Source organism: Aquila chrysaetos, chromosome 3 (assembly GCF_900496995.4).
Source record: "Aquila chrysaetos chrysaetos chromosome 3, bAquChr1.4, whole genome shotgun sequence".
In the NCBI taxonomy this organism is placed as follows: domain Eukaryota; kingdom Metazoa; phylum Chordata; class Aves; order Accipitriformes; family Accipitridae; genus Aquila; species Aquila chrysaetos.
The window spans coordinates 21,944,984-21,968,309 of record NC_044006.1 but is presented as its reverse complement, the minus strand read 5'-3'; the positions used below and the strand labels follow the sequence as shown (position 1 = coordinate 21,968,309).

Sequence of the window (23,326 nt, the reverse complement as noted above, 5' to 3'; positions counted from 1 at the left end):
TCATACTGCAGGCACCATGTCCAAATTTTGCTAGATCTCACTTCAGTGTTGTTACACTAAGCAGCCACAAAGGCATGCGAGAGATCTTCTACATAGAGGTCTTGAGTTCTAATAAGTTTGCCATCAAATTTGTAGTAGTAGTGGACCCTCGTGTTTCCAGACTGCACAAGTATACAAACACAGCAGACATAATTCCCTGCACTATAAATAGGAGATCAGGCACTGTAAACCATGAAATGTTTAAGAGTGCAGCCACCAAGAGTTTGACTTGTCAAGAAGCCCTAGCTTTTTGTTCTAGTTGACCACTCAGCCTTAACTGCTTTTTCCTTATGGTTTTTATTTGTTCTGTAGTTAGTAAAATATACGTCTTCTCTGCCTGATACCTCCATTTCAGCTGTGCTCTGCAAGTTAGGGAGGATATTCTGCCATCTATACTGTTGGTCTCACTCTGAAAGAGTTGAGACAAGATTCTTGTTCCTGAGTGCTCATTTGCTGTGAGAGATTTTTTTTTTTTCCTCTCAAGAAAGAAATGTTCTACCGGACTGATTATCTCCATGCAGTTAACCTGTCTTGTCATATTATCTGCCTGATTTGATTATTGGAGATACTTAAGGATTCTGCCAAACTTCACCTTGTACTTGGAGGTTTTGGTTTGTAGCGCAGCCTCGATCTGATGACGTTCTTTGCTAGCAAACTTGAGTTCATTTCTTTAAAGAAAGGGCTTTCTTCGTAACACTAGTATTTACAAGAAAGTGAAATCTAGATACTGTTTTCAAATTATTTTCTTTTTTAGAGTTGCCTTAGTTTCTACCCAAGATTTTAATGAAATTTGGCAACCATATGCCAGTGTGAAACCAGCAGGTTACCTGTTAGTATTCTTCCCTGATCCTTTGATTTGGGGCATTTTTGCCGGTCATGTGAGAACAGTTCCTATCATTTACCTTGCACAGAAGTACTGCTGTGTCCTACTACTTGCATGGCTGTCATGGAAGCTTTTGGAGAGAAAACATTTTGGTGTGATAGTTTTTTAGTAATGGGTCAGGAAGGTTCTTGGGAGCTTCCTCCAGGTGATATAATCCTGGAGCCCCACTGTGGGGAACACCCATGGGGATGAGTGCTCTGAGAAGGAGGCCACTGATCAGTGGAGTTCAGGTTTTGCTCCAAATTCCCTTCACTGTGTCCTTGCTTTCTTCGTTGAAGTTCTTGGAGCTTTGAGACCGAGGAATGCACTTCACACTTTTTAGCTCCTCATGAGAATACTGGGAAGCACAAGGTAAATGAGTCATGTAGGGCTACTATGCAAGATTTCAAAAAAAAAAAAAAAAAAAAAGACCCCCCCAAACTTCCAGGGCTGGTTGCTTGTGGCATATGTGTTAAGGTGAAAATTCATCCATTTGGTAAATAATTGGAAATTTTAAGCTTTATTTGGGAATGTTTGTATTATTGGGATACAGGTCTCAGAATTCTATGCAAACAGCTACTAGATATGAAACATGTTTTCATTTAAACACAAAAATAAAAATAATAAAATGAAACTATTAACTTTGTTAAATTGGAAACTGCTCAGAATTGCTCATTTTTGGGAAAAAGAAAGTTTAACTTTTTTTCTTATTTGTGGTGATATCAGAGTTCAATGTCTTGTGATTATACACATGATGAATGTTCAGGATTTTTCTAAGTTACATTAAATGTTTGAAAACAGGTATTGTGAAAGATGCTTATGTCAGTTTGAAAACCTTGACGTACATTACATGCTGTTTAACAGTATTTTACATTTATTTAGGTTCCTCTAAAGAAGGAGGAGCTGGAGCTGTGGATGAAGATGATTTTATTAAGGCATTTACAGATGTTCCTACTGTACAGGTAAGATGCTGTGTGTACTCATGTTTGTTTTCAACAATATGCTATTTGCAATACTATGGGTTAGCCTACTTTTAAAACTTCTGTAATTTTACAGTCTTCTAAGCAAGTGTTGTTACTTTTCCTTCATTCTGGATTTACAGTCTCCATGGAGAGGTCTTTACTTTTTCCAGTTAGGTACCAAAAAACCCACCTTTGGTTTACTGTCCTACTAATTATTATTACATTGTGTTTCAGCTAAAATCCATTATTGCTTTTCTTCATCTTCTCCAGGGAGCTACTGAAAATAATTGTATGTTTTAATTTTAATAAGAAAAAGATTTACATAACATTTGGAAAACTTAGGACTGCATTTTCAAGGAATAATCAAGTAATAATAATATAGGCAAATAATTTAAAGAGCAAGAATTGTATTTTCAAACGTGCCTGAGTTGTAATGATGCATGTCTGGCATATGTGTCCTCAGCTCTAGCAACACTTAAAAAAAAGAAATCTAGTGCTTTATTTGAATACTAATGAATCTGTTGCATTCTGAGTTCTTAGTTGAAAGAGCAGATGTTAATTTGTATTCTTTAAGTGTGGGAATTGTACATATTTGGTACTTTCATACAGTTGAGTCATGTAACATGCTTGTATGTTCCTTGACCTATTTTGAGTAAGTTTTCATTGAGCAGCTGAGGTGCGGAAGACAAGCAAAAACTCGGTAAGCCATAGCTCCCAAGCACCAGAAAGAATTTGTATGACTCCCTTTTCTTGATGCGTACTTTTGTTCTATTTTTATTTCCCAAGATGATAGCATAGTTATTTGTTAGATCTCATTCTGTAGGCAGAAATACTGTCTGCTTTTATGAAGGAACACTCTATCTCCATGATCCCTGTCATATCAAGGAAATCTTTGTCTTACGCTTAAAGAGCTTTATGTTTCTTTGCCTCTGCAAACTGTGTTAAGAATTCTTTGGAGGGCAAAAACATGGAGCTCTTAATATCATTTATCCCCATTACGTTGAACAGGGCCATATTCCACAGCACAGAAAATGTGCTGCTTGTAGTTCAGTGCCTTAGTATTTACAGTCCCAAGCAGAGTTCTCAAATCACTCAAGTTGGTTAATAACATTGCAAGTACAAAAGTGGGTAACTCTATGTCATTGACCAGCACATGTGATTTTCTGTCTGACTGCTGGATGACCTAGGAAGGTAGGTTATTCCTAAACTACTAGAGGTGGAGGAGAAAGGCACACTTATCTTTACTAATCTCACCCGAGTTGAGGTGAGGAGGCAGGGGAGAAATGTGTAACTGACTTCAAAATAACCTATTTGTTTCATGGATGAGAATGAAAGAAAGACCTGCTGACCAGGGGGGTCAGAAAAAAAAAGTTATTTCTTTAGTATCTGTAGGAATAATGACTTCCTGCTGTCCAACTTCATGCTTCTGGTTGTGGACAATCTCTGATCTTTCCAAAAAGAAAGGTAGATCCCACGGTCTGAGACCATGTTAATTACTAAGGAAGGGAGAAGTTTCTGTACTAGACTAGACCCTGTGGAGAAAGAATGTTTATGACCTGTAATTTGCCAAGTTATTCTAAAAGGAAAGGAAACTTGTTAGAACGGGGAGAGGGAGTTGTGTGTACATTATTGGGCCCATTCCTGTTGTCTTTCTGTTTATATTACATTTGGGTTTCAGTAGTGGCTTCATTGAAAGTAAGGAAGGGAACTATATTACGGAAAAATGGATCCAGTTGTGAATCAAGATTAAGTGCATCTGGATTAATCAAGTAAATTGAGGTTACTTACAGTGTGTGTATGTTTAACTTATTCTTAAAAGCCTCCTATGGTAGATCTGGTTTTGCAGTAACCTGTTCCAATGACTGGTCATCACTACTTTTTTAGGAATATCATGTTGTTTACTCATACCTAGTTTGAAATCCCCATATTGGAAATACTTTCCATCTGTACAGTTATTACTCTTATTTATGTTTGTGCTTTTAGTTTTTCTGTCTTTGATGTTGCACTTACCTTTAATGGGGGGGGGGGGGTGTGTTGCTGTCTAATGTGTAACAGCAGTTTATGAAGGAGATGGGTGATTTTGAGAGTCTGATGGATCTGTGTGCCAAAAAGATTAGTACTGTGGTGAGAGGATTGTGCCTTCATAGTTAAGATGACAACCGTAGTGTTTTTACAACTTTGTTTATTTTCCTTTGCTTAAACTGAAGAAAATTCTCTGTTGAGGTTATTAGGAAAAACTCCCATTAGTAGCTAAAATTAGTTTTGAAACAAATCTAGTTGTTTTCATAAAAGTCATATGTGGGAACTTCTGAACAAAAAAATGTATTGTGTCATTGACTGAACACGGAATTTCGTCTTGGCCTTCCAAAAGCATAATTAATCAAGGGCAGGGAGAAAAGAAATTATTAAAATATTACCTTTTATTCCTCTGAAACTAATGTAGGTATGGACAACATTGACAATTTGGTTTTTTTCAGTGGAATTACAGTTTTAATTTCATGACAAGATAAAATTATGCCATTCATTAAATTCCTCATTACAATGCCAATTTGAATAGCAGAAATTGTGTAGGTCTAATTCTGTGCCAGGTAATTAAAGAAAAAATTAAATTCTTTGCCTAGGCATGCAAGTAGGGCAGACATAAACCCATTGTACATGTTGCTTCTGTGTTTGTCTGTTGCTTAGCGTGTTTTAATCCTGTGGGAGTAACTATAGCACATGGTCTCTGATAACAGACAGGCTGCTTCCCTTGGTGGTACGCTTCACTTCTTTGTGATAAGCTGGCATAGGCTGCTGAGTTGGCAGAGAGATTTCTGCCTTTCCTCTTGTAGGGTTAGCTTTTTGTAAGTTAAAGCCCTGAATTGGAAAGGAGACATAGGAAAGATGGATGATGGTAAAGGGGGGAGCCTGAGCAGGATGAATTGTGTCACGAATTCTGATGGCATTAGGGTCACCATAATAGGACATTGCATCTTTAGTTAACTAGTGACTACTCCCTTCCACTCTTAAAAGGAAAATAAGAATTTTCTTTGATAATGGAAATTTTATTTGGTAAAAACGCTTACCGAGACACAGGTAATATTTATTCTTAATAGAACGGTACCTATAGAATTACTGTTAGAGTAAATTAGTGTTGTGTGACAAGTACCATATGCTCCAAGTATATATAATGGTGATAAAAAACTCATGTTCGATTTTGCAGGCAGTGGAGTAGAAAGTCTGTTACACTTGGACCCACTGTTTTCATTAAATCATTTACTCTTTTTAAATAAGTATGCATTAGATGTTTATTGATTTCTAAACAAAGAAGAAAACAGTAATCATGAGGAATAGCTTTTTGGTTTTTATGGATGCAGTTGTGTCCCCTGTATAGAACTGCAAAGCAGTTTCCACAGTGTACCCTGGAAAATCTTACACAGCTGTGTGGTAATAAAAATTTAAATTTTATTGGTAAAGCATATTCGGAAGTTGTTCTTCGCATGATAGTGAAGCTGGCCTAGGTGTACTAACTCGTGTCTTTCTGAAGCGATTCCTACAAACCAGATAGGCAGGTGTTTTAGAGCATGGGTGTCTTCTACCTCCTCAATATTCCAGCATGAAATCTAGAGGCCTGCATAACCATGTTCTGTGAAAGCACTGGAATAAAAGTAGATGTCAATAGAGTCAAGGTCCTGTACCTATTGTAAGTGAAATTCATTTGATATGCTAAGGAAATTGGAAAAGTAGACTGTATTTGGAATAACTCTTGTAGTAATTTCAAGTTGCCCAGGAAAATAAGATATTTTCTAGAAAATATACGTTCAGCTTAACTGTAGATCAGAAGAAAGATGTTCCTAAATCTTTTTACGATAAAATAAAAGATGCATATATACATGCAGATCTGTGTTCAAGAGACCAGTGTCAAAGCTGTTTAGCAATTCATGCAAAGCAAGGTGTCCTAACCACTGGTCCTTATTTCCTCTACGTGCTCTGTGCTCTTGCACATACAAAAATTATGTCTTGGACTTAAATAAATAATGAGGGAGCATCAGGCATTACTATTTAGGTGCTATGTAAGTTATCATGCTGGCCTCCAGCTTTCACTCTAGAAGGGTATGACTTTCCTTGAAGTCCTGAATCAAATCTGCCAGCCCCATGTGGATGTCTTGGATGTGGGCAGATGGCACCAGATGCCTCTGTATGGGCAACTGAGTTTTGCCTGATATGTTTATGTAAACAACTTTTGATCCAGAAAATTGGAAATCTTTAGCTGAAAATGTGTTTTTGAAAAAACACTGGCCAGATCAAGTTTCTGGTTAGTAATTTGCTTCATATGCTCTTCAACTTGTTCTCAATCTAGGCGAAAAAACCCTTTAAATTTTGCATATGCAGTGGAAGCAGAAAAGAGCATCCTGTAGCTTATGTCCAGGAGAATAGAAGGGAGGTCAGTTTATTTCTGACATTAATAATACATTTTCATGACCTGTTTTTTTTTATTTTCTGCTTTAGAAATCCTTTGTTGTATGTGTACAGTTATCAATAAATGCATTCATTAATATATTACCAAGTAGTGACTGATGCATGGTTAGATTGGTCAGGCTTCAATTTTGCTGGTGTTACTGTGTAGTGAGGAGAGAACTCCTATTGGAGGCTGCCCCTTACATGTATTTACTGACTGCATAAATTAATAAATGGTGGGCTTGGAGCAGTAATACATACAGAAGTTATGGCAGTTTTTAATTTATTTTTTCAGACAAATTTTTATTTTAGTGTTGCCTAGCAGCCCACTTAGGTCCTCACAGAGCCATGCACTCTTGTAATGCGGAATACAGTCCCTGTCCCAAAAGAGTTGCATTAGGTTAAAATCTGTTGGTTGAGTTTCATTCTAGTAGTGAGTATGGAAATGAAATTGAATTGCAATAATATTGCAGCAGGTTATCTAAACCCCTCTGCTCGTACTGAATTACTTTTTTTTTTTTTAATGGAGTTAATGACATTCTGGATATGATTAGCTCATCACAAAGGTGGAAGGTGAAATCTTGAGGAAAATGTTGATTCTTCAGCTTTTCTTTTAATGAATATTCGCTGCTCAGTGATATCCTCAAAGCTTTGCCTTAAAATTCCTGTTTTATACATACAGTTCTCGGGAACTTTTAGGGCAAGATTTTCAGAATTATAATTGTATTTTCAGTCTTTTCAAGCTATTTTCCTTCATCAGGTTACCTGGGATATTAACAATATAAATTTTCTGATTTTTTTAATACTTCAGATCTATTCTAGTCGAGAACTTGAAGAAACATTGAACAAAATCAGGGAAATTCTCTCAGATGACAAACATGATTGGGATCAACGAACTAATGCGGTAAACTTTTTACCTGGTTTCAGGTTTGGGTGGGTGTATTTCATAAAGCACAGGCAGCTAGATATTTGAAAATGTTTTTTCTTGAAGTAATTACACTCCAGATAATCGAATAAATTTTCATTTTAATTTTTAAACCTTGAATGTCTGTATACCAGATAAGTTTGAGGAAGTATTTTAAGAAGGCTGAAATACATTTTTGCTGACATTTAAGTGGAAGCTTTTCTAAAACCCATCATGTATGTTTCAGTGGGCATTTATGCAAAATTACATATTCTGCAGGTAAACTGCTAGCATTAGTACCTCTTATGTGCAGCTATCATAAGTTTCATTTGCAGGATTAAAATCTTTGTGTGTACGTAGCACTTACATTTTTTTAATCAGGTTTATGGCATCTTAGTGTTTGGAAACAGGTATGTGAACAGAATTATGTATTCATATATTTGGAGACTGGGATCTGAGACTTTTTAGCTCTAGAATTTAATAGATTTTTTTTACAGTTGTTTAAATTACTGCCATATATTTCAAAATGATGCTTTGCTTTAAAGATGTGCCTATGTACATTTTTGCAATGAAGTTGTTACTTTTTTAGTTTGAAATGCATATTGGTAGTGTCCTAAACTAAATGCCTTAAATTTTTTAGCTGAAGAAAGTTCGGTCGTTGCTTGTTGCTGGAGCTGCACAGTATGATGGATTTTTTCAGCATTTACGGTTGTTGGATGGTGCTTTCAAGCTGTCGGCCAAGGATCTCAGATCCCAGGTGGTTAGAGAAGCATGCATTACTGTAGCGTAAGTACAGTTCGTGTGTGTTTGTGTACATTGGTAGATTTTAGTATGAATTTGACTTAAAGATGCTTTATCAGTGTTGCAGAAAAGATTATCTTGTTGGGCTGCTGTACGCTATGACTGATAAAGAGTCAAGTCAGCATCTGAAGCCAAAGAAACATTTAAAGGAATTTGTTTTTTTAGGTGATATACATAGTTGGTAATCCTGTAATGGATGGTATGTGAAGAACAAGTTACCATCATTACACCGAGTACTTAGTGCAAGTTAATATAAATGGCTGTAAGTAATACTGTAGTACTGGGGGCTAGTTTTAGGAGCAGTTGTGCTTGGGTGAATGGCACAACACTTTACTGTGACAGCTTGTAATAACAAAGTGAGCTGCCCTGTAGTGGTTTGAATATTGTACATTTTGGTGAGATAATAACTTTCATGTCCATGATAATTTTAGAAGCTGTGGCTGAACAGAAATAAGATATTCACCCTTACCATATGGGGACTCTCATTAAATTCAAGGGCAGAAGGAAAAAGCCTTATTTTTACACCAGAGTAGTCTTTCCACCTTCCATGTTTTTCATGGCTTTTTTTCATCTGGAAAGACATTACGGTACCCACTGATTTTCAGTGGCCATCTGGAACAGATATGCCCCAGAGTTCACCCTTGCTATTCTGGTCTCTTGATTGTACAGACCACAGGACCTGTTGGAGCCTACAACTAACTGTTCTTGCCAGGGAAATCGAGGCTTTGAGAAAATAATGCTAACCTTTCCTAATGTGAAGTCAGGAGTAGTGTAAAAGTACTGTGTAAATGTCCTCATCCAGGCCTAAAAGCCTGGAATTTTTCTTGATCCCTAAAACTTAGATATATTTGATGTGTTGTTTGCTGCTGACTGCAAATTCTTTTTATATAGTCTCTTTGCATGGAAGAAGTGTTTGTTGTCACCACTGGACAGTTAAATTACTGTCTGTTGTATGTGTTTGTTAAAACTAAAACCATAACCTTTAATAAGCAAGGGAGTCAAATTTTATGGTTGGCTAATTATGATAAATTCAGTAGTTTTGCCTGCACTCAAAAGGGAGAAAATCTCAAACAATAATTTCCATAAGATTTTAGATTTATATACTCTCAAAGTGTGTTAAAAAGAAGAAATACTACGATATTTTATGTGGACATGAGAATTTTAGCCTTTCAAATTGTGGTATTTGTTTTTAATTAAAAGAAAAAGTTAATAGTCTTCAGCCTCTTAATGTGTCTGCTAAATAACAGAAATGTTCCACAAATCCCACATTTCCAATGAGGCCAGGACTTGGAAATCATGAAATTAAGAAATTCTGTTGTTTGGAAGGATAAATCTTTAAAATGTACAGTGAACTTTGTTATTTTAAGACTAAGAAATTAATTTTTTTTAATAAAGTTTTATTTCTTTTTCCTAAACAGCCATCTCTCAACTGTTCTGGGAAACAAGTTTGATCATGGCGCTGAAGCTATTGTGCCTACTCTTTTTAATCTGGTTCCCAACAGCGCCAAAGTGATGGCAACTTCTGGGTGCGCAGCCATTAGATTCATTATTCGGGTAGGTGTTCCTCTCTCACTTTGCTTGCTAGGAATATTCAGGTGGTGGCTCTTAGCGGAGGTAATAACAATTCTGAAATACAGGATTATATATCATTCTTTATTGGAGAAGTAATTTTTCTCACAGGTGGACAAATATTACTTATCATTGAAACCAACTGGCAGCATTACCAAAGTAAAGATGGAGGAATAATTATGAAAAGCAAGTCTGTTTTGTGGTTTTGTTTGGGTTTGGTTTCTTTTTTTTTTTTTTTTAGTGTGTTAATTGTAAAAAGGCAAGTGTGTTTCAAAGGGCAACGGATTTTAACTGCGTTTTTGGAAAACACAAAGTTAAGCTAGTAGTTAAGAAGCTAGTAAGAATTTTTTTTTTAAGAAAACAACAAAACAAAACTATTTCTTTTTATCAAAAAACCTGCAAAACATAATAAAAAGAAATTTGACCCATAGAATTAATGATAAAATGTTGAAAGAGGCCAGACATACGTGAACCGTTCAGAAAGCACAAGTTCATGGAAGATAAGCCCAATAGAGATTTTAATCCTCAGGTTGAAGAACTTTCTAAGCTGAGTCCTTAAAGCTATAGCATATAGAAGAGGGGAATGCTGTATACTAGCTGTTTTTTATTGTCTGTTCCTTAAGCAGCTGGTACTGACCAGTGTCAGAGGCAAGATGTTTAGCTAGATTTTTGGGACTTGTACTGATATTTTTGTTTCAAATAAAAGTGGGAGGTTGCGTGTAGTTTCTACATTAAAAGCTGCGGTGTTCTTAATGCTAGGCACTTACTGCTATTCACTATGATCTCATCTGTGTTTTAATTTTGTACTTTTCCAACAACTTAAGTGGTTTAATCACTCACACCTTTTATTGCCATCCTCAGTATGTTTTGGAATCTGTACTTTGCCTACCCATGCCTCTGAGAATGTGCTCTGAGAATTCTGCATTACCTTTACATCAGCACATGGGCTAAGATCCACTGGCATTTTTTCCCCAGACTCTTACAATGTACTGTGAGATGGCTAATGGCACAGAGTTGAGAGTGCAGGAATACCCCTTATGCAGGATGATTAAAGTTGTAAGAGAAGACTAACATTAGCACAAGTGTTAGATGAGCTCAGGCATGTAAGAAACTAACCCTGTCTTCTTGTTTACAGGAGCCAAATCAAGCAGCAGAAAAGCAGCATGAAATAAAAATTCACTGATTATATTAAATTGGCTTTATTAGTTCAGTTCAGTTGGAGAAAAGCCTACACATCGGCTATAGCTGCCCTGATTTTGTTTAAACTTCTGTTATTCTTAGCTGTAATTTAACATACTAGATTGGAAACATAGAAGCAAGAAAATCGTATCCATGGTGTTCAAATACCCAACCCATAAATGGCTCATGCAAGGTGTTCCAATAGAAAATTCAGGTTTCAGTGGAAAAAGAAATAAATCAATATCGAGAGTCAAACAAAGTGCAGCCCCACACTCCTTTGGACTTATATCCTTTGAACTAAATGAGAGTTGGTCAGGGAGTGTGTGATCCATTGAATATTTAGAGCCCAAGCCATTACAGCTCTTGGAGTCAGCGTTTTGCTCAAAAACTCCTACTAGGATCCACTGACAGCCAGTTCAGATCCTGGTGCTTTAGTATCTAATTGCTGTGAAAGTGAGTCTGCATGAAGAGGGAGGTTGTATTACACCAGTGATATTGAAGAGCCCCATCTCTGTGCCTTTACTGGATTTCATATTTCTTCTCCAGATAATTCTTCTACTGTAGTCTGACTTCTCTTTCTTGACTCCTAGTAAATCAGGAAACCAATTAAAAAAAAAAGGGGGGGGGGGGTGTCATGATGAGATGGCAGGGTGGCAGAAAATCTTTTCCAGAGGGAGGTGGGTTTCAGGTTGGGCAATTGAGCTGCAAGGTGTGTTGGGAGGAAGCGTGTATCATTACAGCTTCAGAGGGGTAACAGATGAAATGTGCAGTCTCAAAGCCGAATAAAAGCAAGCCTGAGGCTTTGATTCCTTTGCAAAACACTTTCTGGAAATTACAATGTCAATAGCTCCAAAGACTTGGAACATAGAGGTTTCTTCATCTGTAAAAACATTTTATTCTTTCCCCTGATATTGCTTATTGTTCCCTTTCTGGCAGTCATGTGTCACTTTTCAATTTGAAAACTATGCAAAACACAAACAAAACCCCTAAACCCCTATTTAAAAGTATATCAGTACGAACAAATGCAACTGTTAGGCTCTTCCAGATTTTTGGATTAATTCCCTCCTAATTCTGAAGTTGGCAGTACTCTGAGAGCTGATAATTATCTCTCTGCTTTTTTGGTGATTTGTGTGTTTATATCCTGCAACAATACTTACCTAAGGAGAAAGTATGATACATAAGATGCTAAGAATTGTTCAGTACTGTACTTTTTAAGCAGTTTTTCACAGCTTACAGTTTGACACTGTATTGGGGACTGTTTTAGAAGTTATCTTATGCATTTAATGAAGAAAGGAGTAAAGAAATGAACTGAAAATGGATTTATTGAACCATGTTACTCTTACTTGGAATTAAAACGTTAATACTTTGTGTCTACAATTAGTTAAGATAAGCTGAAGTAAGGCAGCTTTAATTCTGAATTAAAGTATTGCGTTTGGATTTTATGTAGTTTATCTTATCCACTTTAAATGGTAGTTCAAGAATTTCCTTTTCGCATGAGGATGTTGGGTGTTTCCATATAGATTATATACATAAGCTTGCTTATATTACATGTCAGTGCTTTTACTTTATTGACATATCTTGCATTAAAAGGAATTTGGTCTTTGTAGCACTAATTGTATTGATCTCTAAAAGAATGCCCATAGTTTCAGATTGATTGATTTACTTTTTGCTCCATAACTCTGATTTTTAAGACTGCTATGTCTGTTACTTTTTTTCTGTGGCAAAACTAAAATAACATAAGCTTACAACTCCCTTGAGGAGACGGTTACGTTTGAGCCTTCATATATGACTTCTGACAGCTAAATATTGCATATCGTGATGTGATTGTTGATGGCATTAGAAGTGCTTTTTGCTTGACCTTCTGGAAGAAAATAGGTTTAATCTATTGAAGTGCTAGCAGCAGTCTCTTATTTAATAGTATTCTACGTTTCATTTCAGTTAGTGTTTTAAATGATTGCAATTTTCATTATGTTGCTAATTCTGTTTGACTTAATCAGTACAGTACAAATTCAGGAATGCTTTTGTCATTAATTGCTTTGTCCCTTCCCCCCCCCCCCCCCCCTTGCCCCCTTCTCTTAGCATACTCATGTGCCACGACTCATACCTTTAATAACAAGCAACTGTACTTCAAAATCGGTTGCAGTTAGAAGGTGAGTACATTATAAATAGTAAATTACTAAAGCTGTTGTTTTTTTAAATATGGCGGTCATATGTTGAAAATAAACAGATTTGAAGATTTATGGCCATTAACTCTGAATACACAAAACTGTGTTATCCAGTGCACTACAAAAATGAATTTCAGCACAGTTACATCGGGTGATGTTGAGGAATGGTACTTTCTGCTGTATTGGGGGATGTACACTGTATCCTTCTGCAGAATTTATTCTAGTTTAAAATGTTCCTAACACTTATTGGGAAAAGTACCTTCTGATTTAAAACCGGGGGGGGGGGAAGCTGTAGTTGAATCTGTGTTGCCCAGTCTAATGAGGATAAACAACAAAGGTACTGAGAGAGCATGAAACAAGATACGCATGTCTTTGCGAAGAACCAGCCTGAGCCTACTAGTCACTGTTAGGGCCAGACCTGACAGGCGTAGTGAGGTTAGCTCTTTGTTGAAGTACTACAGCATGCTGCACATGGTGTGGGCCAGCACCTTGCTCTCCTGATGTCAGGAGGACTGCGTAACTTTTGTGCAATGCGGTTTGAATGCACAGAGCTAGGCTGTCTGATACTGTGCCCAAAATAATAAACCTACCATGCTGGGGACTGTGGGATTGAGACAGTGGCTGCTACCTTAGATAGGACATGGTGGATCAATGTGTTGTCATGTTTAACAACGGAGGTGCATCTTCAGCATGTTGCTTTTTCCAAGAACGTGAAACTCGAACACTTGGATTGGCTCTTGACAAAATTAATTTATTCCTGACAGAGTGTCATCTTCTGCACAGAATCTGACAAAAGCAGTTAATGCTGTTTCTGGACCCACACTAGCTCTGAAAGCGATATAGCTATGTGTATGCAAGAAATAGCTTGAGCATCTAAACTATTTGCTCTGAGTCTAAGCTCTCTTTGCATCCAAAGCAAGTATTATCTCAACCCAGATTACACTGACCTGTCATAACTTCTGTAAGTTGACTGCAAAACAATTCACAGGGCTTCAGTGCCTCTGCTTACCGTGGCTTTGCTGAGGAACATTAGGCTGTAGGTGGCTTGGGTGCTGCAGTTCACAGTCCAGTGAGCATCAGTGAAGGTGGCCAAAATTGCATTGTTTTCATACTGACTTTATTCCTTTGGAAATGCAAAGAAAAACTAGGGTGATTATAATAGTGAAAAGCCTTTCAGGGTTTCTTGCCATGCCTTGTTGGTGTCCAGAGGATCTGGGCAGAACAAAAATGAAATCTGCCCCCTGCAGAACAGGTCAAAGATTAAACGTAACCAGCAAAAGCAGTAGTTTCAGGCAACAGAGTCCACTACCTTTTTGAACACTCATCTACACCTTCCTAATCTGAGTCGCTTTTATTTGTTCACCAGGATCTAGCTTCAGACATATTTTAAAGTATGCCTTTTGCTAATGGCTGTCTGCTAAATTGTCAAGAATTCCTAATTAATAATGATTATGGTTACATAACTTAGTTTGTACAGAGCCAGCAAATCCTTAGGCGTGCTTTCTATATGCAGAGCCCTGTACTAACGGTCTCATGTTTCCCTTTACGCTACATACTTGGTAATGACAGATGAAAGGGTGGGAATAGTGTTTGGGACAGAAGGACACTGCCATGGAAATATTATGTTGTGACTTAATAGTTGAATTTTTAAAGTATTGTGGGTTTTTTTTTTTTTTAAATATATAGATTTTATACTTTGTGCAATTTTTAAACTATATTGATTTTTGTCTTTGTACTGGTTTCAGCTGGGTTAGAGTTCATTTTCTTCCTAGTAGCTGGTATACTGTTGTGTTTTGGATTTAGTATGAGGATAATGTTGGTAACACACTGATGTTTTAGTTGTTGCTAAGTAGTGTTTATACTAAGTCAAGGACTTCAGCTTCTCATGCCCAGCCAACAAGAAGGCTGGAGGGGCATGAGGAGTGGGGAGGGGACACAGTCAGGACAGCTGACCCAAACTGGCCAAAGGGGTATTCCATACCATGTGACGTCCTGTTCAGTATATAAACTGTGGGGGGAGTTGGCTGGGAGGGGTGGATTGCTGCTCGGGGACTGACTGAGCATCGATCAGCGGGTGGTGAGCAACTGCATTGTGCATCACTTGCTTTTTTGGGTTATATTTCACTCTCTTTTTGTTACCTTCCTTTTCTTCTTCTTTGTCATCATAATTATTTATTTATTTATTTATTTATTTATTTCAATTATTAAACTGTTCTGATCTCAGCCCACGAGTTTTACTTGTTTCCAATTCTTTCCATCCCACTGGAGTGGGGGGAAGTGAGTGAGTGGCTGCGTGGTGCTTAGTTGCTGGCTGGGGTTAAACCATCACTGGTTTTTTGGGGCTAATAAAACTAACATAGCATATGTGTAATAACATGGCTTGAGCAACAGATGGTTAATTGAATCACATTTTTGGAAGTTTAGGACTAGTTAGCCTGCATGTTTGCTTTCTATGCAGAATATTTTAACTTTGCAATAAGGCAACCAATGTCCTCATTTGACGGATAAATGTACTTTTATTTTATGCATTTATTTCCCTCAGGGGGGAAAGAATATAGTTACTGTTTATTCCACAAGCATGTTAGAGAAATGAGTATTAATTATAACTTTTTGTTCTGTCTTTTTAGGCGCTCCTTTGAATTTTTAGACCTGTTGTTACAAGAGTGGCAAACACATTCATTGGAAAGGTATGGGCCAGTATACTTTTTCCCCAAGAATAAACTGCTGATGAATTTTAGAACAGAAATCTTTTCATTGAATCCTTTAATTGGATTATGTTGTTCAGTGTTGGCCAACCTTTCTAGCATAGACAACCTTTCTAGCACAGCAGGTCATGTGGCTCATTCAAGTTCCAGTGGGGAGGAGAGCTGAAAGCTCCAGCCTTGATTTCATCTTTCCTCCTCTCCTTACCCTCTGCCTCTTCTCCTATACCACATGTGAGCAATGCGTACCATGCGTTCTCAGAGTTTCCCTTATGTCATGTATCTTGTGCAGCAAAGATGCACAGGTAAGCATCTGTTTTTTCTCCTGGAAGGAGGAAGTTTGTGAGTTCACCATAAAAGAAGGCAAGTGGGATTAGGCTGGAGGACTTTTTCTGGTAATGATTAAGAGCACACTGTAGCTTCTCTGGGTAGATGGGAAAATAGTACCTGCATCAGGTCTGCAGAATGTATACTGTAAGCAGAAAGTAAGAGCAAAGGGACTGCAGAGACTCCAGAGAAGGCTCTGAGGAGCTCATCCAGCTCCATAGTCACCTTTCCACAAGGTGCTCCTGAGAAAGGGAGCAATGGGGAGATCACTTGATTTATGTCAGAATGGGTATGTGCGTATTTTTAAAAAAGCCCTTAAAACACCACCACCACCCCCCAAAAAACCCACAAACACAAACCAACAACCAAAACACTAAACAAACAAAACAAAACAAAAAACCCAAAACAAAACCCCAAATGTGTTTTGAATTAAAATCGGTTTATCATCACAGTTTTTTGGTTGTTCTGATGGGTGCTTTGCTGTTCTTTGAGCATGTGTTGAGGTTCAGAACTCGCACGCCATAAGCTTTCAGAGGTGAATTTCCAGGAAAGCAAAGTTACTAATTCTAATTTTTTCCTTTTTCTTACTATTAATATAGTACGGGAAATAGTTTCTTCCATTTCTGGAAAGTAGCTGTTTTAAGAAAGGTACTTCTAAGTAACTTTTTCAGCTTGATAAGTGGATGTATGTCTGAAAAGTAGATTATAATTCTTTTAGATTGAAGGAGGAAGCTTACCTAAACCTTTACAGAAGGTGCAATTATGTCATCAGTGTGCTTAAGCATTTGTTTATGTTGTATCTTAGAACTACTATCTCAGCTAGTTTTTACTTCAAGAAATGTTAATTAAAGTGTAAAACTTTACTACTTAGAATAGAAGTTGTAGTAGCAAAATAGCATGAGGAATGTCTGTCTTCTAGGCATGCAGCTGTCTTGGTTGAAACAATCAAGAAGGGCATTCATGATGCTGATGCAGAAGCCAGAGTGGAGGCAAGAAAGTGAGTTCTGACTATGTTTTGCTCTGAAAAATTGTATGTTTTACATTAGTGATAGAAAGCTCTAATTGGAGGTGAGTGGCTAACTATGGCTGAAGAGGAGGACACAAGTTAGGTTGAAAATTGATGTTTCTGTTCTTGGAATCCTGAATTACTGTCTAGTTTCTTTTGCAAAAGACATTCTAGAAGTTGAGGCAAATAATACTGTCGTGCAGCATTTGAGGATTCTACTGAAACAGGAGTCATAATGGTTAATACTGCTGCATATAGTCATTCTTACCCTTTCCTCCCCCATTAATTAAGTCTGTAAACAACTGCAGCACTTTGACTAGTGAGTAGGTCAGAAAAGAATTTCTCTTGCTTCCCCACAGAATTGGTAAGTGAATGTGAGAATTTCAGAGGATAGACTTGCGTCATTTTGAAAAGATTAATTCAGTCAATGTAGCTGATTTCTTTTATGATTTGATGAGCAGTATTGTATGCATTACATATTTTCAGTCTGAGTTCCTTTCCCTCCCATCCCTGGTTCATTCTGTAATCTTTCCTTCCTGACTCCACACTATGAAGAAAACACAGAGCAATTATATGTGGTTATTCTCTTATTTTGCAGGGCTTATCTGGGTCTTAGAAATCACTTTCCTAGTGAAGCTGAGACTCTCTACAATTCTCTTGAGCCGCCCTATCAAAGAAGCCTCCAGACCTACTTGAAGAATTCTGGCAGTATAGCATCTCTCCCTCAGTCAGACAGGTCATCCTCCAGCTCACAGGAGAGCCTCAAGTAAGGATCACTTAACTGTTTCTGAGCCTGTTAACAAATAAAAACTGTTTCTCAAAAGCAAATGAGCCAGACTTCTGTGGTGTACAGAAAAGCTGTGATTGTATTTTGTCACTTTTTTTTTTTAATAAAAAAACCTTTTATTGTCTTTTGCTATATGACAGTATTACCCCAACAAGGTAGGGCAGTCATTAACTGGATTTTAGCAGACTGTTCTTACTCATATATTCCTTAACAGCCTCTGTTACACCAAAATGTCTTCAAGGTTCATGTACTGATGTCCAGCATTCTGGTGCAAGGACTAAGTCTAGGAAAGAAATAATGGCGTTACTCCTTTTTTATCCCTTTTCACTGAGAAGTATGAGAAAGAGACATCAACAGTGAGATTCATTCAGATAGGAGATCTTTTTTTTTTTCCTGTCTTCACAGTATTGAGTATTAGCAGTATTTTGCAGCTATGCCAATCACTAGAGGGTGGGTCTATGCTGCAGTCAGTGGTGTATTAAAATGTATAGACAATCTTGAGCTGAATAGATAAAAGTTTGCCTAGGTACCAATAGCAAAAGAATCTACTGGCTTTTTAGTTGAAATGTAAAATAGTAGTAGTAGTATGTGCTGATTTTTTCTTTTAAATTCTAGAAAGCTTTCTCAAAGTGTTTAAACCTGTTAAAATTTTAATTCAGATGCTTCATTTCCAAAGCTAGAGAACTTGTCTGCTCACTTTTGACTTGAAAGCAAAAACTGCTTCCAGCATATTGGAGGTTAATTTTTTTCTTTTTGGCTGCTGCCTTAAATACCAGAGGCTTATCTTATCTTTCCGATGATACTTGTAATTATAAAAAAAATTTTAAAATAACTGTCTGTAATGTAGGCTATTGCTAACACTTCATTTTCCACAACTGTTTATTCAAAGATTAATTACTCTTCTTTATATTAATCTATATTCACTGTCTGAAAATCAAAGTGCTGTTAATGAGTTACTAGTAATAAAATGTTAAAACCTAAATTACAGAAAAATTACTATCTTAAAATACTGTTAAATCCTCAAGTGTTACTTCGTGTATTGCAAGATATGCAAGTACTACAGTACAGAAAGGGAGGAGTAAAGTAAGAGATGAACAGAAGACATCGTGATATTGGAAATGAATTAATTTTTAATTGATTTTTTACTACTTTTGCATTTAGATGCATGTTATTTTCCCTGTGTTACCCAAAATTATATTTCTGCCTTCTAAGATAGATGCTGAGTTCTCCCTTTATAGACTAGCTTAGGAAATATGGGTATGGTTTTCCTAGAAGTCTGATCCTCCATGATTTTTGACCCTCTGAACTTACAGCTCTTGCAGATCATTGATCAAAAATAGTTTTAAAGAGGGTGGTAGAATAAGAGCAATGTGGTGACTTGTGCCTACCTATATGAAACTGCTTAAATGAAATGTCAATTGCAATAGATAGTGAAAGTTGTCTGGGCCTTCTGTTTGGAGCAACTTGTAAGGTCAGGATGCACCCAGGAGCTCTGCCTTGGCCTCCTCAACTCAGTTGCAGCAAAATACCTCCAAAACACTAGTTAGTAATGTCAGAAAAGCAGGTGGTATTCTTAATAAGCTGCAAATAAATGATCTTCTCTGAGGAGTTAGGTAACAGTGCTGACCTCTATTATCATTGAGCATCTGAGCTAACTAAATAAATACACAGTATGAGGCATCTCTTTTCTTTTAGCTTTTTTGTATAAAATTAGAGAGGGATTATTTTTACTGAAGCTGAAACTCTAGACTCAGGTTGTAATTTGACTGTTGATGAAATAGTCAACTATTTCAGCAAATACAAACTTTCTCAGTCAGATGAATGTTTAGATGGCTAGATATGAATCGATGAATAAAGTGTCATGCTTTCTTCTACTAGTTTTTTGCTTTTCCCTGGTCCCTCTGACTGCATTTTGCCTTTCTGAACAAGGCAGAAGGAAGGACTCAGAGTTAAACTTGAGTAGACAGAAAGATTTTGCTTCAGCAACTACCCATTTTTGCAGTTAGACTAAAGGGAAATGGGGAGAAAACATAGAGGAGAAGACATGGGATTTTTTTCCTTTTATAAATTGTGGGAGCGTCTAACATTCAAATGGGAAATTCAGTCTAGCTGCTTGGAAGATACAACATTTTCCTTTTTAATTTGTAACTTGATTCTTGGGAGATACAGGACTGGAGGAGGCTTATGAATTGTGCACCTGTTTTCCTTGTTACTGCAGACACCACTTCACATAATTTCTTTTGTAAATCAAGCTTCTTGTGTAGCTCCCACTATTTTTGTTGAATGGCTGTTTTATAAGGTCAGCCCTGTGGCTAAAACCTTGTACTGACCACCTTAAATGTTGCTGTGACCAAGTCTGGAATGCCTGAACTTTGTGTTAGCAAAGTGTGCCTGTTGGTAACCAAAGGATTAATGCTTTGTGATGAAGATGTAATTTTATAAAATACAAAAGATAAGATGACTGTGTTTTCCTTACCATTCTGTATTTAATGTCTTTTTCTAAAATATGCTGAGAAGGTTGAAGGGGAAAAAAGAACAAAAGATTTTTTTTTTTCTCTTATTATATGTTGTTATATTTTATTATATGTTGCCTTTTGGATCTGATACATGAGACTTACTTATTGGGTTTATTGATTTTTTTTTTTTTTTTTTTTTTTCAGTCGGCCTCTATCTTCTAAATGGTCTGCAGCCAGCCCAGCAAGCCTTGCAGGCAGAGGTGAGGTGGTTGCAATATAGGGGAGTGCACAGTAATTGTTCTTCATGTTCTTTGAATTAAAAGTTTTAAATGCAGCTTAAAATTTTACTGCCTTAAGCATTTACCCTATTTCCAAGTTGAATAATGGTGTGTGTCACTACAAACTGCACCTGGAGCTAAGATTGCCTGGTACTTGCTTCACGTTTTATGTATTTTCAGTTGTTGCAAGACCTAATTTGCTATGTATTGGTACTATTAATTGATCATCTGTCTTGGAGTTTTGTCATGGAGCGGTCACTCTCAAAGAAGCAAAACATTATTCTATGGTCTATTCATGATTATTAGGCTTATGGCAATTGGAAGTGAAGGACTCATTTTACCTTTTATCTATTCCCATGTAGCTGCTGCTCTTTATAAAAAAAACCCACAGATTTGTGATGCAAAGAGTTTAATTTTGTCTTGAGTTTTCACAATTGAGTATCTTCATTCTCTTTTCACATAATGTCTTCGTAACTATTGTGGAGTAAATCACTGAACTCTTTTACAAACAGCTAGTAATTGAGAGTGCTTGCTTTCTGGATACTGAAACTGTTATGGGCAAGTCAAGTTTTGAAGACATAAACCAATGGTTAAAATTAACTGAAGTGAACAGTTAATATTCAGTAAATAATTGGAAGTGAATATAAAAATACTTCACAGAAGATTAGACCCTGAAGCAATTCATGGTATGCATTCAGCTTCCCTGTGGCTTCATCTTAGCTGAAGTGTGGGAATATTATCTTCCCTCAGTATCACAAGGGGTGCTGTGGATTTCCTTATGTTTGTGAAGCATTCAATAATGTAATAAATCATATAATTCTGAACTGTTATGTAACTTGTACTAGGGTGGGAGCACATAGCTTGTATTAAATAATGCTAAAGTTTCATGCTGCATAAAGATAAATACTACTGTAAAATAAACTGTTCTTTATCTGAATTTCATGGCAACACCAGGTCTAGTTTGCTTCTTAACCTCAGTAACACTTTGTTTACTATTAACTTGACTTACACTTTTTTACGTTGTTTTCTGTACTTTTTGCAGGTATGCTGCAGTAGTAGAAAATGTTAACCTTTTAAACATAATTAATTTTATTCATTATCAACTAATTTCCTGAATTTATTTATATTTTTAATTTTCTAGTTTCAGGCAGCAGCAAAAGTGTTCCAAGCCTAGGAACTCTGCAAAGGTCTCGCAGCGACATTGATGTTAATGCTGCTGCAGGTGCGAAGGCCCGCCATGCTGCTGGACAGACAGCTGGAGCTGGGCGCTTGTCAGCAGCCGGTCTACCTCCAGGATCTTACGCTTCGCTAGGTAAGGGAAGCATCTTTACAATACAGGGAAATATTTTTTGAGTTTTTTTATCAAAAAGTACAGGAAAATAGTTCTACATTTGAAAAATTGTCATCATTCTTAGTAGTATTCAAGTATTGCAAAAGAGCAGGTGTTCTGAAGTAAGTTACCAACTTTCCTAGATGTTTTATTTTTCTTGTGCTGGAAGAATGCCAATGCAAAGAATGTATCCATACTATGATCTTTAAATGTGTTAATCTGGAGTGAAATATTGGAAGGAGTGGTACCTTCACTTAACAGCGGATGGTGATCATGGCTGCTTTGTTTCTAGAAGTAATAGGGAAATGAGTGTTAAGACTCTAGATTTTCCATTTTTCTCAACTCTTTAGCTGACTATTTTACAACAATGCTAGAGAGATATCCTGGCAGTAAGTGGTGGCTTCTTCATGTAGTACAGAAGTGTTTTACACAATAATATATAACATTGATTTCATAGATTTCTTCCTAAGCATATTGGTGGAACTGTGTGTGTGTTTCTATCTAGGTGACAGTCTTCATTGGTAGGAATAGTTGCTGTTAGACATAGAAAGTTCTACAAATGACAAGAGTGCAGGAAAAAGTATTTGATAGTGGTGGTAGATGCTAGAACCTCCACTAAGTGGGGAGGATAAAAGAATACGGGCATGTTTTTGTTCTTTTTAGGTTATTCATACTGTAGGGGTAGCAATGGGGGGAGTGAGGTTCAGTGTTCACAAAACTGTTAGTTTTTTCTTCTCAGCATATGTGCCAGCTAGATCACCAAGGAGACATGTCCTAATGTCAGTATTGCTGAAGATGATCACAAGAAGCAGAGAAACTATGTAGTTCTGATTTACCTTGTGTTTGCGGAGATGTTAGGATACACTTAGGCTATGGTTTTCAAAGTTTTTTGGTTCTGCTTTTTAAAATTTAAGTTAAAAACGATTTTACATGAGTTGATTCTTTTGTCATCGGGGCCTGCTTGAAATGGTTTGAACATCGTCAATTTTAGGATTAAGTTTATGAGCATGACCAATGCTGACTAAAAGGAACGTGTGCTACTTGAAATAGTAATTCGTGGTGTTGGGCTCCCTCTAGTGCCCACGGGGTGGGAGTCAGAGAACCTGCTGAGGAGCAGGTGGGGACACCAAAGTTAGGCTGCTCACTTTGCTGGGTGGAGGAGATATACTCTTGGCTATTGCTTGAGGTATTCTCAGTGCCTCCTAACTTAATGCCTAGAAGCCTGAAATAGGTGGGATGATTATTCTCCAAGATCAGGGTGTTGCCTGGTCTGTTTTGGTGTGCAACAGGATATACTCTGAATCTTGGACAAAGCTGGAGTTCAGCTGTTGTGGGAAGTAAAAGTGACAGTGATAGAAAGAAAAAAAAGTCAAACAAAACATCTCTCTCTGTTAATCTGTCTTCTTTATGCTGCTGAAATGAAGGGACTACTTTGATGTTAAGGGTTTCACAGAAAATTAGCTCTTGATTGGAGTATTGGTTTGCTTTCAGAACATTTTAAGCAATATGTGATTCATGCCCA

General features: G+C 37.0%; 1 protein-coding gene across 44 annotated transcripts in view; it reads left to right on the top strand.

The window, feature by feature from the left end:
• The window catches only part of CLASP2 (cytoplasmic linker associated protein 2), a 153,765-nt gene that overhangs the window by 76,882 nt on the left and 53,557 nt on the right, over positions 1-23,326 (top strand). For all 44 annotated transcript variants that reach the window (XM_041122346.1, XM_041122328.1, XM_030008601.2 and 41 more), the window contains 10 exons: positions 1,784-1,863; positions 7,112-7,204; positions 7,845-7,990; positions 9,424-9,559; positions 12,833-12,903; positions 15,546-15,605; positions 16,867-16,944; positions 17,552-17,719; positions 20,401-20,456; positions 21,616-21,786. In XM_041122346.1, coding sequence (XP_040978280.1) covers positions 1,784-1,863; positions 7,112-7,204; positions 7,845-7,990; positions 9,424-9,559; positions 12,833-12,903; positions 15,546-15,605; positions 16,867-16,944; positions 17,552-17,719; positions 20,401-20,456; positions 21,616-21,786 — 1,059 coding nt within the window. The remainder of the gene's footprint in view (positions 1-1,783; positions 1,864-7,111; positions 7,205-7,844; positions 7,991-9,423; positions 9,560-12,832; positions 12,904-15,545; positions 15,606-16,866; positions 16,945-17,551; positions 17,720-20,400; positions 20,457-21,615; positions 21,787-23,326) is intronic.